An 18,092-nucleotide genomic window follows, 5' to 3' on the forward strand; every position below is an offset into this window, starting at 1 on the left:
CATCAAAACGAAACTACATCCAGTTTTCTCCTGAATGTACTTCTTTACAAAACCTCCATTTATCCTGGTGCTTCCCCTCAGGCATTCAAAAGCCTTCCCTCAATGCTTCATGGTTCCTCCTCTTTTTCACTGTGTATACACACTTTTATGTATCTTCATGTATACCCTGCATATACCCATGTACCTTAGCATTTGCCACATACTATTGAAATTAATTATTTACATGTCTCTTCATCTACTAGAATGTAAACAGATGCACAATGTTGAGACTGAAAGACGACAACTTTGTTTACCAGTTCAAAAATTATCAGGTTCTCACTTGAACTCCAGTCTCTATAAAGGCTGGAACTATTCAATAAAGGTGAAGAGAAACATTAACATAGAGGGGAAGAATAGAAAACAAACAATTATCAAAAAAAGCAAGTCCCTGGTACTTGGAACTAATGACTATGTGTGGACAAGGGATAAGAACCATGAAAAGTTGGAACCAAGAAGGAACTAGGAAGTGACTTTTATCCCCCCTCAAAATTGTCCCCTGAATTCTCATAGGACGTATACTCACAAATAAAAGAAACTCCAATCCAAGAAAAATTGTTCTCTCTCTACCTCTTTTTTCTTTTATTTTAGCAAACAAGTCCTGTAAGTGCAATGCTTGTGCTGGTGAAGTCACTATCAGGACCAAGAGAATATATCGTGGACCTGGAGATGCTGACAGTCAACAGTTTAGGAACCTTCCGCACAAGCTCAGTGTTAAGATTGACAATAATAGTGGGGCCATTTGCATTTTAGTCTTTTTAAAGAGTTCACTATAGGCTTTTAAATCAGCCAAAGAATATTGTTACCTTAAAGCACTATTTTATTTATAGACATATCTAGTACATCTACATCTATATACTGTACACTCACCAATAATTCAAACAATTATACCATGGTATGAAGTGGGCATTTAATCTGTAAAGATTCAAAGTTTGTTTTTATTACTTATGTAAATTAGACATTAATCCACTAAACTGGTCTTCTTCAAGAGAGCTAAGCGTACTCTATGTGGTGAAACTTGGATTCTTTTCTGTAAAAGTGGGACCAAGCAATGATTATTTTCTGCGGTGCTTAAGGAAACTTACTAAAGCTCCACTGACAGTCTTATAAGGAGGCAGCCATCATTAACATTGAATAGCATGCAAGTTCAAGAATGAGTTTTTTAACTGCTTTGTAAGAAAATGGAAAAAGTCAATAAAGATATATTTCTTTAGAAAATGAGGACCTGCCATATTTGTTTTGGGTTTTATTTTCATGATCAATCTAAACGTGGTTGTTTATTACATAGTAATACATCATTACTGTATAATATGCTGGTTTCTGTAGGATATTTTAAATTTTGTCAGAAATTTTTGACTATGAATGTAAAGAAACAGTAAGCAAAATTCCCAAAATGAATAAGGTATTCCCTAGAAAATTATTATATTGAGAAGTTTACAGGGAGGAGGTGCAAAAACAAAGTCTTTCTAAACCACATTGGAGTTGACCTGAAGAAGCAAACTCAGTGTCTTAGTCAGTTTGAGCCATTATAACAAATACTGTAGACTGAGTGGCTCATAAAACAAAAGAAATTTATTTCTCAGTCTGGAGGCTGGAATTCCGAGATGAGGGTGCCAGCATGGTCAGGTTCTGGTTAGAGCCCTCTTCTGGGTTTCAGATTTATATCCTCACATGGTAGACATCCTCACATGGTAGACAAAGAGGAGAGAGGTCTCAGGGTTTTCTTTTATAAAATCACTAATCCCATTCATGAGAACTCCACCCTCATGACCTAATTACCTCCCCAAGGCCTCAGCTCCTAATACCATGACATTGGGAGTTAAGATTTCAACATATGCATTTTGGGAGGACACAAACACGCAGTCCATAACATTCAGTAAATGTAATAACATCCATGAATTCAGAACTTCCACAAGATGTGGAGTAAAATGAAAAAAGGTATTTTACTAAAAAGAAGTTTCAATTTCTGAATAAAATTAAAACCCTAAAACTTCACTAACTTATAATTGAAATTTCTCATCTTTGTATTTGACACTCAGAGAGGAAGAAAATGGTGGTGGGTCTTACTCCTGGCATACAGAGTGACAGTGAACTAAAGCAAATTACCCTCCCTCCCAAGACTATGAAAAGGTTTTATGTCTTCTTATTTGTTTAAAGTGTAACTGCTTCACTTCTATGTATCACATTTTTAAATAAAAATAAATATTCTTTTGGAAGATCACCCAATCATTGGAGGTTTTTTTAATGTAGCCAGTAAGAGCCAATATAATTTTTGTGTCTGGGAAAAAAATAGTTATAGCTGCCAGAGCAAGAATGACCATTTGATTTTTTAAAAAATAAATAATCTAGGAGATGAGGAAACAAAAAGACTGTTAAAATCATGCCAAAAAAGGTGTGCAGCCAATTTTCTCTTAAATCCAGTTTCAAAGCACATATGAATAACCTCTGACACCAGGTAACCTTGCCACTGAAAACAAATGTTTTTCAAAGAGTTGACTACATGTGCAGTAATTGTCAAAAAGAAAGTTCACCAAGAGACCAAAGAACAAAACACAAACTACTTGTGTGAGTAGAGCAGGGAATGGGCTTTTAAAGGTTAAAGGGGCATAGAAACAGTGATGAGAGAATGGGTCTAACCAAGGACCAGGCAAGGAAGCAGAGTAAACAACCAGCCACAACACAGCAGAACGGCTGAGTGCATTACTGTCACTCCATCCACGATTACTTATACAGTTCAGATAAATTAAGACTTGATCGAAATGTTTTTGTTTTTAATCAGTCTAGTGATTTTTCTATATATAGACACAATTCTCAAGTCGGATCTGAGAATGATAAGAGGTAAAAAAAAAGGCCAGGACCTTCTTTTAACAGATTTCCCATTCTCAAACAGGAAGGCAGGGTCTTATCTATATCTTCACAGAGGATAGTAGAAGAAACAGGAAACTCTCTGAAATATTCATATATAAGCCCTGACCTCCGCCTCCACCTATAAACGTATATGTTATTATATAATTATATATAGTATTATTACTTTATTATATATCAAATATTATTATATATTATTAATATAATAATTACATATAATATAGTTATATATATTTTATATATAGTATATAAGCAATAATTTATATATGTAATTATATATTTATACACTATATAAAATTATATATAATAATTTATAATATATAATAAAATAGAATAATATGTAATATATATTTATATAGTATATATGTTATATGTTACATATAGTAATTTATATGTTTTTATAATAATAAAATAATAATGTTACAAAATACATATAAAATTCACCACTTTAAAGTGTACAACTCAATGGCATTTAGTACATCACAATGTTACGCAAATATCAGTACTATCTAGCTCCATAACATTTTCATCACTCAAAAATAAACCTCGTACCTATGAGCAATCATTCCCCATCCCCCTTCCCACAAGCTCTGGTGGGAGTTACCACTAATCTCTAGTTTCCATCTCTATAGATTTGCCTATTCTGGAAATTTCATATAAATAGAATCATATAATAGGTGGCCTTTTGTGTCTGGTTTCTTTCACTAAGCATAATGTTTTCAAAGTTCAGCCATGTTGTAGCATGTATCAGTACTCCCTTTTTAAGACTGAATAATATTCCTTTGTAAAGATATACCACATTTTGTTTATCCATTCATCACTTGATAGACATTAGTTGATAGGTTGTTTTCACCTGCAATTTCTTTTGATCTTCAGTGTCAAAAAGGAATCTGATTCCTAGACTATTCATCCACTAATTTCACAGCCTAAATCATCCATTTTTAGTTTCATTTTTAACTACAAAGTATAGCAAGTGAAAAAAATGTCTTTTTTTCATTCACAGAAGCAAAATCCTGGAAAGAAGTCTGAAAAGCTAACACATGAGTTCCTTTACAGGTACTCAGTAAACATAAAAATCTCATGCTCTCTTTCAATGTAATTTGAAATTCAAAATAAAGTAAATATCATCACTAAAAACAAACCAAAGCAGTAAGACAAAGCTCTGCTTTGTTTTCAAACCACACATGATTCTCTCCTCCACTCCTCCATTAGAATCATTGATTTAAACCAACTCCTATAGATGGGAATTATGGGAATAATTCATTGTGAGAGTCATTATTATTCAGCAGCAAATATTTATTGAGCAACTTCTAAGGTAATCTCTTCTAACATCTGACAGTATGATGTAGTTAGAAGAACCAGGGTTCTAGTTTCAGTTCTAGCATTAATCAGTTATGAGACTTGGCTTCATTGGACCCTAGTTTCTTTATCCATAAAACTGGGATATGGAAACAAGGTGTTTTTCCAGCTGTAAAAACTGTAACTAATCCCTACCTAGGGTTGCATACAGAGAAAAGATGGCTCTCTTTGCCAAATTTTTGAAAGCATGTGAATATTCTTGGTATGAAGTGGCTGTTGAGAAGCATTGAACATTGTGAAAGAGAAAACTAATATTTCCCACCCCAAAACAGGTCTTCACAATGTGGTTCATTATTGGGGCCAAGGACATGATAAATAATCCAATTTAGCTGTAAATTTTTAAAATTATAATTCAAAATAAAATTTTTTTAGTGTTCACTCTGTTAAATTATGCATGTTTTTGCTCCTTTCCACTGATATTAACTGAAATATGGTTATTCATGTTAAACTGAAAGTCATTTTAGCTTGTTTCATCAGTGAAAAAAGCCCAGCCATGAGTTCCCACACTTCCAAACATGCTTCCAAGGATTTTCATATGTTTTACTCAGTAAGCCTCCATAATGAGGACTGAACTAGTCATTTCAATCACTTTACCATTCTAATGTGTGTGCCTGGGCTCTAAGACTTCCATACTCTCTGGCTAGACAGACTTATTTTCTGATGGTGGTTAGGAAAGGCTTCTTGGTTGTTAAGACTTATCAAAAGGAGAATAACTTCCCTTCTACTGCCAAATTTCACTCAAATAGTTTCTTTGACAACTTGCGATTTCCATCCCATCCAAAAATAAAATCTTCTATTACATACCCTTCTTTTTAATAATAGGATTCTAAACTTAAATGTCACCTAGTCAAACCAACTTATTTTTAAGACTTGCTCAAGGTCACAGTCTGTTGAACAAGAGCACTGTGCCTAGAACGCAGGTCTTACGAATTAGATTAGGGCTCTTTTCATTGGCCATGCTCCAAACTTCAACACCAATAAGCAATCCCTTTCCTTCCAAGCTTCTTCCTGCAAAATGTCCACCCCAAATCATAGACCAGTTTTGCTGGTTGCCATGACCAGTTGTCACTCCTGCTGTTACATACAGTCGGGTTGAAATAACACAGATACCAACCTGAATCTTATTTACTCTCTTAAAATTTAGCTGATTTGTTCTCTTTAAAAACTCCAAAGAGGCAGAAGTAATTGTGTTACACAAAATACCCCTGAACTCTAGAAACTAAAACTCAAGGACCAATCATGTAGACCTTACTATACTTGAAAGGACAGCAACTTCCAAAAGAAAAAAAGCCTATTACTAAAGATCCAAATGGAGCTCTCTGCATGCGGGAGCTTTAGAGCAACAGTGGTGAAGATGGAGTGGGCCTAATACTCTCCTGGTTCAGAAGCTGGACCAAAAGGCTTATAGAGTCCTTCCTTCCACAGGATTAGAGTAAGTGGTTAGTGTAAGGATTACTGCCCTTCCTTGACATTGGTTAATATCCATTAGGTGATTTTTGAAGGGGCAAACAATGAACATCATCACTGAAAAGATTCTTGCTTTAGAGGCCTGGAATAAGATAAGATTCCACATTTTATTAACAACTTAGTCCTCAATGGGGCTTTTAGTTCTTTCATAATATGTTTAAGAGAAAATGGCAAAAACAAGTAGGGTTTTTTTTTTTATTTTGATTAAAAAATACAAACACTGGAAGGTAGAAATCAGCTAGAAACAATCCCCATATCTAATAAATGTAGTCATCTCTACCACTCTGCCTTTACAAGGGAGATGTTTTAGTGAATCCAAATGATAGAAATAGATTGTTCAATACTCTACGACCACCTGAACACAGCCCAGTGGGATTATTATTTTTGGGAAGCTTCACAAATACAAGTTTATTGTTGAATCTTGTTTCCATGACTCCAAGCAGTTGCTTATGTTTTGAATAGCCATGTATGCTTCTAACTTTCTAACTCTTTTAAAATATAGAACAGCTGCTGGTCTGCTCATATGTTATGTATAAGAAGCCCACAAGGGACAAAGCCCTCCATTAATATGTCGAATTATTTTTAACACACTTTTATTTCTACCCTGAATCATCATCTCAGAAAGATGGCAAGTTTCCATCTTCCCAGCTGGGGGGAGCACCTGCAAAATGCAAACCCAAACTGTGACACATCTGGTACCAAAAAAACCAATCTTGTTTCATCTGGCCGGCAGACTAAAATATCAAGATTGTTGAACAGAAACAAGGCAAAAAGTTAACTGCCATTTATATGTAGTCAACACAGATGTCTAGTTAAGCTGTTTATATTATAAGTGCACGTGTATGTTAAATGGAGCACAGACTCCTTTAATAAGCCAGAGCTGGAATATAAATGCAAGAGAATTTTAAAGACCTGAATGCAATAATTCGGTTCTTTTTTATCTTCCCATAGAAACTAAATTAGTTTCTGCAAAATCTCAGCATTATTTTTAAACAGATGCATATAACACTAATAAATAATTTTGTTGAGTTATTTGGGTATCTCCAGATTATTTATTTATTTCCTTTAAAAACTATTCCATGTTTTTTATTTTAACATTTAGATTATGTTTCTTTAAGTGGTAAATTACTTGCACATGACTTAAACCAGGTGTCTTGGTGTGTGTTGCCCCAAAAGCAGATCCTGACACAAGAATTGAGTGTGGGTAGTTTGAGAGTTAACTCAGGAACTACAGGTGAGGAAGTGGGGAAAATGAGTCAGGGAAGGGAGAGATGCCAACAAATGAGTGAGTTAATGAGTGGGTCACTTATGTGGGCAACTGGCTCTCAGTTCCTCTGGGGAATCCTCTGAGAAATCATGTGGCACTCACCTCAAAGGCATCCAACCAGAAGCTGCTTAGGCTGGGCCATTTATCTACCAACTCCCATCCCTGTGGTGAAGGCTGTCCCCAGAGGCACTAATGCCACACCCACTTATAACTGCCTGAGGGAGGGCAAGCTCTCTGGCACTGGAGAAAGTCCTCAGGAAGAGAGGAAGAGAGACAGAGGCTTGTTGTAGGGTGCTGTCATTGAGCTAGAAATTTCTACTGCAGCTCCCAATAAACTCATGTGGCTGAGGGGATGTGGGTTGTGGCAGGCCTGGAAGTGGCTCATCTTCCTTTGGACACACCTGCGAGGAAGGCTGGGAAATAGCATCTAGCTGTGTATTCAGGAAGAAGAGCAAACAGGTTTTGTCACTAGCTAGCAGTCTCTGCCTCAATGGGGAAGCTAGAAAATGACTATATTCTTTATTATGGAATGGAATTGTTCCACTAGAGCAGAGAACAGTTTTCTAACTCCCAGATTTATTTTTAATGTCACTTATTTTTCTCTGTATCCCTTTTCTTAATGTACTTCTTGTGTTCAAGGGTAAGTAGAATTCTTACTTAGTTCCACACTTCCATGTATTAATTTTTAATGAAGGCAAATCACCTTTTCAATGCCTATTTATCCATTCAATAGATATTTAAGTGTCTACAATTGTCTCAGCCTAGTTGTTTCTTTAGGCTTGTTGTCTCACTCCTTGTCCAAGGATGGCAGAAAGAAAGAAAACTGCTCTTACTCCTAAAAGAAGGGTATTAGAACAGAGTTTTAAATTTATAAGAAAAATGTTGATGCACAAATATGATTTCTTTAGTGTCATTTCTAATAACCAAACAAATTAAAACAGTTTAAATGTACAATAATGGGGGAATGGCTTAGTTAAAACTATGGCACGTCTATATGGTAGAATATTATGCAGTGATTAAAATGCTTATAAAGAGATTTTTGTAGAGTGGGGAATGTTTATGATATAGTGTTAAGTGGAAAATGCAGGAGGTGCTATCTCAATTACATAAATACATGCACAGAAAGAAGAAAGTACATCAAATGTTAACTGTAGTTATTTCTGGGATAGGATTGAAAGAACATTATATTCCCCTTTTTGTACTTTCTTATATCTGCAATTTATTATTATTATTTTTTACAATGAGTTTCATATCAGATTAAAAAGTTCTCTTTTTTTTAAAGATTTTATTTATTTTTTTCTTCCTTTTTCTCCCCAAAGCCCCCCAGTTCATAGTTGTATATTCTTCGTTGTGGGTCTTTCTAGTTGTGGTATGTGGAACGCTGCCTCAGCGTGGTTTAATGAGCAGTGTCATGTCTGCACCCAGGATTTGAACCAACAAAACACTGGGCCGCCTGCAGCGGAGCGCGCGAACTTAACCACTCGGCAACAGGGCCAGCCCCTCAGATTAAAAAGTTCTTTTTTAAAAAAACTCAAAGCAAACTCAAGGAAGACATAAGAGACTTGGGAATATGATAGGTAATCAAAGCCAGGCCATATTAAAGCTTCCTAAGCAAAATGGTCATTAAACTAAAGCTGGGAGGCCAAAATCTGGGAGTGAGTTACTAGAATCGTCCATATGAGTGCTTGTTCAGTAGTGTTTTAGTATAGAATCCACCAGTCCCATTAAGTGAGGGCTTAACATCTTGGTGTCCAATATGCAGCCCAAGGGACTGGTCCATCCATGCTGACCTGGTAGGGCAAAACCAAAAACACAACTCAGGCCAGAGGGTCAGACTTAGAGGTGGGGTAACAAAGCCAAACCTCCTGATAAGAGAGAATCAGGGGGAAAGGCCAGACTTTGGCTACTACAACAGCAGAGGCAAGAGGTTCCAGACGTCAAACAAGTAGATCAAGAAGGAAAAGCTGTGGCAACAGTTTGGATTCAGAAATGTTAAGTGAAGTTCAGCAGCAATGATTCAGGTGCCAGGCAGTTCACATTAATCTCCTAGGATGGGATTTAGGCTGGGGCCTTAGTTGAATATGTAAGGCATGCCTTTAACATCTTAAAGTTATAGCTTAGTGTCAGCAAATATGTGTCAGCCTTTTCCGAGAAAGGCATTTTCAATGGCTAGATATTTAAACAGCAATAATGAGAGCTAACATTTATTGAGCATCTATTATATGCCATATAGTGTGCCTTCACACCGTGCTAAGCACTTTATGTGCTTTATAGGTATTATCTCATTTTAAGACATGGGCATTTCCATTCCATTTGCAAGATGAAGAGACTGAGTCTCAGAGAAATAAGAAAGTGCCCTAGTCACACACAGGTAGAGCCAAGTCTGTAACTCAAGTCAGTTTGATTCCAAAGCCCATAGCCCTAACTATCTCATTACTAGTCAGTGGTTAATTCTAATGTGGTCTTGATATTTTCTGTGCTTCTTTTTACAAATATGTCAGTAAGCTAAAAACCCTTTCTATCAGGAGTGAGGCTAGTAATACCATGGGTAAGTAAAATGCATTAGGATCTTTGGTGCCTGCTAAAGGAATATTACTAATAAAAAATATTTATGAGAGTTAATTTGGGAAATAAGAAAGTCTCAGCACCCCTAATGTCACACCATTGTGTCTGGAGATGACGCTTCTTCATCTCTAGTAAATAAGGAGGAAATGAAAAGTTTATGCGAGGGAAGTCTAAGTCAGCCTCGAAAATTAGTCTGTATTCAGGAAGGATCTAAATGGAGTAAGTAAGGCATTAAACAATTAAGATTTCTATTTAAAATTGAAAATATAACATACAATCCATGTGATTCTTCTTTGGATCACTGAAATGTACCCCCTTTGGAACAAACATCTTTGATTTAACATTTGTTAAATATAAAATACAAATATAAAAAGAAACCTTGGGGCCGGCCCGGTGGTGCAGGAGTTAAGTGCACATGTTCTGCTTCGGCGGCCCGCGGTTTGCAGGTTCGGATCCTGGGTGCAGATGTGGCACCACTTGGCAAGCCATGCTGTGGCAGGCATCCCACATATAAAGTAGAGGAAGATGGGCACAGATGTTAGCTCAGGGCCAGTCTTCCTCAGCAAAAAGAGGAGGATTGGCAGCAGCTGTTAGCTCAAGGCTAATCTTCCTCAAAAAAAAAAAGAAACCTTTACAGTGCAGTAAACATCTCTGTGGATTAAAGAATAAAATCAATTGTGCAAAGTTGAACAATGGGTAAAAAGAGAAAATACTCCTTTGTTGGCTTCTCAGAGAATAGCATAGAGCTGTTGAATATCAGTTGCAACTTAATAACATGCTCAGGTGCTTTTTTTTTAATTGCCCAAGATTTGACATGTTTTCTTCTTTTGAGTGAAAGTTTGTGCAATTAGACATGCAGAAAGCTACTGACATGCTTGGGCACTTTACCTTAAAATAAGGTACATCTTCAATTGCATACTCATCAATTGCGTACTCTCCATCGCTGGTCCTAAATCTAGCAGGCCACCCCAAAAGTAACCATGGGACTTCAGTACATATCATTCACCAACTCCTGTTCCGAAAAGAAAAAAGATTAGTCCCTTCAGTAGCAATTATTTTTTTCCCCAAGAGATGTTCCAAGCACTGTGTGATGAAATTATGCAAAGAAAATAGAAAAGAAACGATGCTGGGAGGGTCCAGCCCCTTGGCCGAGTGGCTAAGTTGGAGCACTCCACTTCGGCAGCCCAGGGTTTTGCCGGTTCAGATCCTAGGCATGGACCTACACATGGCTCATCAAGCCATGTTGAGGTGATGTCCCACATAGCTCAACCATAAGGACCTACAACTAGAATATACAAGTATCTACCAGGGAGCTTTGGGGAAAAGAAGAAAAGAAAAGAGGAAGATGGGCAACAGATGTTAGCTCAGGGCCAATCTTCATACAGACACACACAAATAGTAACTTTAAAAAAAAGAAGTAACAATGCTGTGAATGTCACAAAATGGCAGTGGGGAAGTCTCATAGCAGCCCATGATCACCTTAGAGAAGGGAGAAATTAAACATCTGCTCAAAGACACTAAGGAAATTTCTGTCTTATTTTATTTTTTAATAGTCCAAGAGCCAATCTAAAGATTCCATTTTGAAGTCACTGCACTATATCAAGATAGCCTTTTTATTCTATGAGGCTTAGAGGAAGGTGGGGCAAGTTTCAATGTCAAATAAATTGAAGTAGAAGATAAATAAAAAACAAGAATTGAAAAATGATGTAATACAAAACTATTTAGCTCTGCCAGATGCTTCTGTAGCAAACAAGGGATCCTAGCAAGTCAAACACATGCCCTGTTATCTTCCCAATAGCTTCACTAATGAGCTATTTGGTGTAGAAGCAATCTTCGGTCCCAGGTCTTGACAGTTTTATAGCCCTTGGTCAAAGTTTTCAACAGCATTTGAGCAGGCGTGACTAGGCAGCTAGATTACACATACTGACTTTCCACTTACAGATACACAATATTTACTTTTCAGGGTGAGCCAGTAAACCAGCTGACCAATTAGGCCACAGATTGTTTGAGCTTCATGAAAGCTTAGCAAAGACTGTGACTATAAAAGCCTCAGGAACACATGCAGGCTGTACTTCCTTTTAAAGCGTCTTCATATAATCTCCATGAAAAAGAATGCCAATGACTAGTAGTCTTCTACATCAGAGCCACTTTGGTGTAAAAAACACTAAGAATGTCTTTCAAGTGGAAAGTTCTAGTTCTGTCGGATTATGGAGACCCATACTCAGGTGGTAGACAGGATTAGACTTCAGAAATAGAGGCAAAGTTTTACAAGAAATCTCCTGAACTTCTCTAACCTCCCTCTCATTTGGTCTGTCATCCATGTCCCTCTACAATAAATTTTCCAACTTTTAAACCAATATTTCCTTCAATGAATCCTCTCTTCTAGCCAAATTGATCTTTTCATGGTCCCCTAAACATGTGGTGTGTATTTCTACCTCTCTGCCTTTGCTCAAAATATTGCTCCAACTGAGAATGTCATCATTCCTCCATCCCTATCTCTCCTTCCCAGTCATAGATCCTACACTTCCATCTAGACCCCACTCAAATGCTACCTCCTCCATAAAGACTTCTTGGCCACAGTGATTTCTCTCTTCTCCGACCTCCCTTAGCATTAACTGTTTATATATCCATTTGATACTTATATGCTGTATAACCATCCTTATATCATTATATAAGTTTGTATTTATATGTATTTTGCCCTCCTGAAAAATTGCCCAGCCACCTGTAGGCCACTTCTACTTGAGTGGCAGCCAAACTGAAAATTCAACAACTCTCCCACCAAGCCTGTATCCTTCTTAAATTTCTATTACCAGCACCACCATTCTTACATTTCAGCCAAATTTAAAAACTTACAATCATCTTGAGTCTCCTTCCTCTTCCATACTTCACATATTTAATCAGTCCTCAGGGCCTGTGAATTCTAGCACTGTCATATCTCTCGCAATCAAAACCCTGCGTTTTCCATTTCCACTGTCAATACCTTTGCTCAGGCCTTTATTCCCTCACCTGGACTATTTCAAAAGTTTCCCACTGTCTTCTCAGCCTCTAATTTCTCTAGCTCCAATCCATTCTAAACACCTCAGCCAGATTAATCTTCCTAAATAGAGCTATGAATCACATTACTTCTCTGTGTAAACACCTTCAATGGCATCCCAAAGCCTATTAAATAAATTTTAAATTCCTTAGTGTGGCATAATCTAGGCCTAGTGTCGTGGATGCTGTAATGTGCCACCCAGATCCCCATTTACTACCAAGGCATTCATTCCCCTGATGCCAGTAGTGTTGACTTTTGACAGATCATAATTGAACTCTTCCCCAGAAAGTACCATTGGCCAAAGGGAATTGTTTGGCCCAAGTTTTGCCCCCTCTCCAGAGGCATTCCACATCCAATGACTAATTGCTATGAGAATAAAAAGGCCCATCCTCCTTGTCTCAATTCAGGACAACTTTATAGGGTTATGCTATCTTCTGTATGCCATATGGGATTAGCTGAGGGCCCTGTTGCAATCTCATTTCAGTTCAACTTCTCCCTCTGCCATACCCTGCTTCCCTAAGTCCCTCACAGGAGTTGACCCCAAGAGCATTCCCCAATAAACTTCCTGCACTGGAATTTTTATCTCAGAATTTCTGTTCAAGGAACACAATCTAACACACCCAATGATCTTTCTTTCATATCTTTCACTCCCGTCCTTTATATATCCTACATTCCAGTCAAACTGGATGATCTGTCATTCCTTAAAGACATCTCATACATGAGCATCACTCATTCATCCAAAAATTATCTACTGAACATCTAAATTGTTCTAGAATCTATAGGAGGTATTGACTGACCTAAAGGGATATAGGTAAACAAGCCATTAGAATACAGTATGAACAGTGATTTCCCAGCTGAGACCAGAGGAAGAGGAAGAGAGAAGAGTGTTAGATAGTCCTGGAGCTATGGAAACTCACCTGGTGTGTCAGTGAACTGCAAGTTCACTCCAAAATGGCTGAAGCTCAGGAAGCTTGAGTGCTAGTGGCAAGAGATGAGGCAAGAGAGGTCAACAGGGTCAGAACAATAAAGGAGAGTAGCCTTAGTTAGGGAGCTATCAGAGGGCTTTAAAGAAAGAAACAACACAATGATCACATTTGTGCTTTAGAAAGATTCCTCTGGCTACAAGGTAGAGAAGAATTAGCTAGAGGAAAGATTGAAAGTAGATGGCTACTTCAGTCATCCAAACAAAAGATGATGGACAGCTGAGGTGGCAATGGAGATGGAGACACCTGAACACATTCAGGAGATATTAAGAAACTACAATATAAAGGGTATGATCACTTATCATATGGAAGGTGATGGGGAGGGAGGAGTCAAAGATTATACCATATTTCTGACTTGACTAACTGGATGTACATTATTCACTAAGATAGGAAACACTGAGGAAGATGTAGACCTGGAGAAAAAGATAATGAGTTCAGTTTTAGACATGCTGGACTGAAGGTATTTAAGTAAGAGTTGAACATGTGAGTATGAACAGCAGACAGTAGATATATAGGTCTGACCTTCAAGACAGCAGCCTGGCTAGAGGCACAGTTGAGGCATCATCAGCATATATATGGTCATAGAAACCTGGGGTGAGTTTGAAAAGAGCTGTCAGAAAAGCAGGAGAAAACCCAGGAAAATGTATTGTTACAGAAGCCAAGGGTATCCTTCAAGATGATGCAAGTGGTCAACAGTGTCAAATATTGTTCAGGCCATATAAAATAAGAACCAAAAAGCATGTCCACTGATTAGACACACCTCTGTGCCTTTGCTCAAACTATTCCACAACCAGAGACCATAGATACGTTTTCCATCTTTCAAGGTTCAGCTCAAAATGCCTCACATTTGCATAGTGACTTACTGAACATGATCATACATTACCTCATTTACTGACTGTAAGATTTCAAGGGTTAAAACCATCTCTCACATATCTTGGCATACCCCTCAGCTCATTAAAATGTGGATGCCATAGGTTCAGAAAAGGAGCCAAATTTGCAGGGAAAGCTTCATGAAAGAAGAGACTCTACAGATGGGAAGAGCTGGTCCACAGGCCAGAATATTGCTTGTCCCTGTCAGCAAGATGGCACAACTAAGGCAAGGCCATGGCCATGTGGAAATAGTCATGAAAAAAATGCCCTTGATTGTTTAGAAAGGAACATCAGCCAGTATTCATCCTCATATACAAACTTACTAAATGAAATGACAGTGACAAGGCCATCCTGCCTTTTCACTGTGACATTAACTTCATATACTGCTTTAGTGCTAGATCTGAAGCAAAACGCCCACATCTTCCTGACTATGACTGACCTCACTCACCCCAAAAGGGAGTCCATGAGCAGCCACTGATAAGGAGGCATTCATCTTCTGACCATTCTTTTTTCTGGAGTGTAAACATCTAAAAAGGAAAGTCTATTTGAATAGGTGCAACTGCCAACTTCACTTGCCCCTTCATATTTAATGAGCCTATTTTGCTTTATAGGTGCTTCAAAAGAGCTCACAGAGAAGAGGCAGCTATGAATGGAAAACATGAAACAACTTGCTGAGCCCTTATTGTGAGGTCCATGGCTTGCCTTGTCGTGCCCTTGCAGACTTACGTTTCCACAATTCCCTTTTCAAACACAGATCAAAATCCAAATGAGAAGAGAATTCTTGCCCTCCTCCAAAGTGTTGACATGAAAGAGCATTTCAAGGCAGCTTGAGGGCAGTGCAGCCACCGACACAGTAATAGTTAAAGCAGTAGTAATGTGGTACATTGTTTGGAAACATTCAGCCCAGACCTCCAAAATTGACTGCACAATGTCAAGGCCAGGAATTATTCTGCCTTTCTCCTATCCCTGCCTAAGCAACATTCCTTTAAAGTTCTCAAGAGGCTCTGGCATTTAGAACATTGGCAAATATTTACTCAATGCCCAGAAGAGTACCTTGAAAATGGTGCCTCCTTGATGGTGGTGACACTCAACATCAGTAACAAATAGCCCTTTAAGCAGTAGTTTTTTATAAATGGAGAGAGGACAGAGTAAGGAAGATGAAAGTTTAAAGCCAAAAATTCCCAGCAGCTTCTATCTGGAATATGTTGGCTAAAGAAACTTCAGCTCAGTAAGAAGTTAGTAAATGCCTATTAGAATTAAGCAATGCAGGAGTTAGGGTAGCTCCCCCTTTTCGTCACATCATTTTGTCATTCAGCACTGCCTCTACATTATTATTGCATACTTTACTTCTGGAAGTCTTTACCCTTCATACTGTGGTTTCCACTGAGTGGGTTAAAAACAGATGATTCACTTTACACTGGTCCATCCTACAGGTGTCCAAGGATACACGGGATGATTAATGTGAGACCAGCTGTGCAAGGAGAGCACAGCTAAAGCTTAGGAAGGAAATTTGGGATTTAGTCCAAGCCAGCATTTTACATGATTTTTAAAAATTTTTAAACAAGCCAAGACATCAGAGAAAGTTTTTTTATCAAGGTCACATAGTTATATGTATCTTCTCAGAATTAGTTTTATTCTATGAGTGATCCCACTGTTTTAATACCTGCAATATTAGATTCCTTCACAATATAATAGTGTGCTACATTTTATAATCATAATGACCACACACATGTGTGCACATCCACACACACAGATGGCCCACAGCTGTCTAGAATGCCTTCAGGAAAAAATATAGATATAGAGGTTAAGAAAGATTTAGGTGGAGAAAAGGGGACCATTGTACAATACTGGTGGAAACATAAATTGGTGCAGTAACTACAGAAAACACTATGATGCAGCCACTATGGAGATTCCTCAAAAAATTAAAAATAGAACTACCATATGATCTAGCTATCCCACTTCTGAGTATTTATCCAAAGAACATGAAAACATTAATTCAAAAAGATATATGCACCCCTATGTTCATTGCAGCATTATTTACAGTAGCCAAGACTTGGAAACAACCTAACTACCCATCAACAGATGAATGGATAAAGAAGATGTAGTAGCTATACACACTGGAGTACTACTTAGCCATAAAAACAGATAAAATCTTGCCATTTGCGACAACATGGATGGAGCTTGAAAGTATTACACTAAGCAAAATAAGTCAGATGGAGAAAGACTATTACTGTATGAATTCACTCACATGTGGAGAATAAAAAACAACAACAACAACAACAAACACATAGATACAGAAAACAGATTTGTGTTTACCAGAGGAGAAAGTGGGTAGGGGGAGGGCAAAAGAGGTAAAGGGGAACGTTTGTACAGTGACAGATGGAAACTAGACTTTTGATGGTAAACATGATGTAGCCAATATGGAAGTCAAAATACAATGATGTACACCTGAAATTTATGTAATATTATAAACCAATGTTACCTTTATAAAAAAATAAACAAAAAAAGAACAATTTAGGTAAGAAAGGATATTCTCCAAACACCAACTATATATTAAATTGAGAACAAGGCTATTTGTAATAGTCCAGAAAATTCTCTCCTGTGGCTAGTAATAATAATAATAACAGGTAGAATTTTTTAGATGTATTAACACATCTAATCCTGACAGTGGGATTTTTTTATCCTATGAAGTGGGATTTTATTATCTCCATTTTAGAAGTGAGGAAACCAGGGCTCAAAGAGGTTAAGCAATTTTCCCAATTGTTCACAGGTTCTCTAGCTAATAAATGAGAAAGCAAGTATTTGAACCTAAGCTGTCAGGCTCCAGAGGCTGCCCTCTTAACCACTATGCTGAACCGACTAGGCTTAATATACACAACCATAAACAACATGCATGAGACTTGTTTGCAAACGGATTTCCCAGAGTTTAAAAAAAAAAAAAGTTTCATCTATATACAAAATTCAAGATTTTTCTTCTTTTATAGTATGCCCTGGAACTGCCGACCTAAAACAGTAGAATACGTCAACATCTCACAATTCTTAAGCTGCCCTTTCCACTGATAAGTTGCATTTCATTTCACTAACTTTTATAATGAATTGATGTAAGATTGCATCCAGTTTAAGAACTATAGCTATGCACTTATTTTAATATTTTTCAAGAACTTCAATTTTTTTCTCTAGAAGATTGCTTTTTTTAAGTAAACATTTAGCATCTTATCTTTTGATCATCACTTGTTCCAGTTCTTATAATTTATTAATGGAAATTATGCTTTGTTTGGGAAGAACCCACGCAGATTGTTTTAAGTAACGTTACTTTTCACTAAAGGTAAATGAAAAATTCCAAAAGTTACTACATATTTTACCAATGGAAAATTAACTCCAACTTCAGGTGAATCTTTTTTGAAACAGAATCTGAATTTTTTAAAAATGATCAAAGCAGGCTATGGCTTTTCATACTTTTAAGCTGATCAGAATTCTCCAAGCTGTCAAATTATAAATCACTGTCATAAATTACAAATTAAATTCACTATCAACTTACAAAATAATTTAATTGAGTGATTATAGTGCAACAGAATTTATTAGGTGACTAATGTTACTAAATAGTTAGTAGCAGTCCCAAACAAGTACCCATACTATTTACAAGCAG

General features: G+C 37.2%; 1 protein-coding gene and 1 long non-coding RNA gene across 5 annotated transcripts in view; one reads left to right on the top strand and one right to left on the bottom strand.

Moving 5' to 3' along the window:
- The window catches only part of EFEMP1 (EGF containing fibulin extracellular matrix protein 1), a 58,603-nt gene extending 57,345 nt beyond the window's left edge, over positions 1-1,258 (top strand). For all 3 annotated transcript variants that reach the window (XM_014843026.3, XM_014843027.3, XM_070512078.1), the window contains exon 11: positions 628-1,258. In XM_014843026.3, coding sequence (XP_014698512.3) covers positions 628-789 — 162 coding nt within the window. In that variant the 3' untranslated portion in view covers positions 790-1,258. The remainder of the gene's footprint in view (positions 1-627) is intronic.
- The window catches only part of LOC106832303 (uncharacterized), a 387,667-nt gene that overhangs the window by 207,507 nt on the left and 162,068 nt on the right, over positions 1-18,092 (bottom strand). The window contains exon 3 of one of the 2 annotated variants that reach the window (XR_011504028.1): positions 10,448-10,571. The exons of the other annotated variant lie outside the window; for it this stretch is intronic. This is a non-coding gene — a long non-coding RNA (uncharacterized lncRNA). The remainder of the gene's footprint in view (positions 1-10,447; positions 10,572-18,092) is intronic. 2 annotated transcript variants of the gene reach the window in all.

The sequence above is a fragment of the Equus asinus genome, chromosome 6 (genome assembly GCF_041296235.1).
Source record: "Equus asinus isolate D_3611 breed Donkey chromosome 6, EquAss-T2T_v2, whole genome shotgun sequence".
Classification (NCBI taxonomy): Eukaryota; Metazoa; Chordata; class Mammalia; order Perissodactyla; family Equidae; genus Equus; species Equus asinus.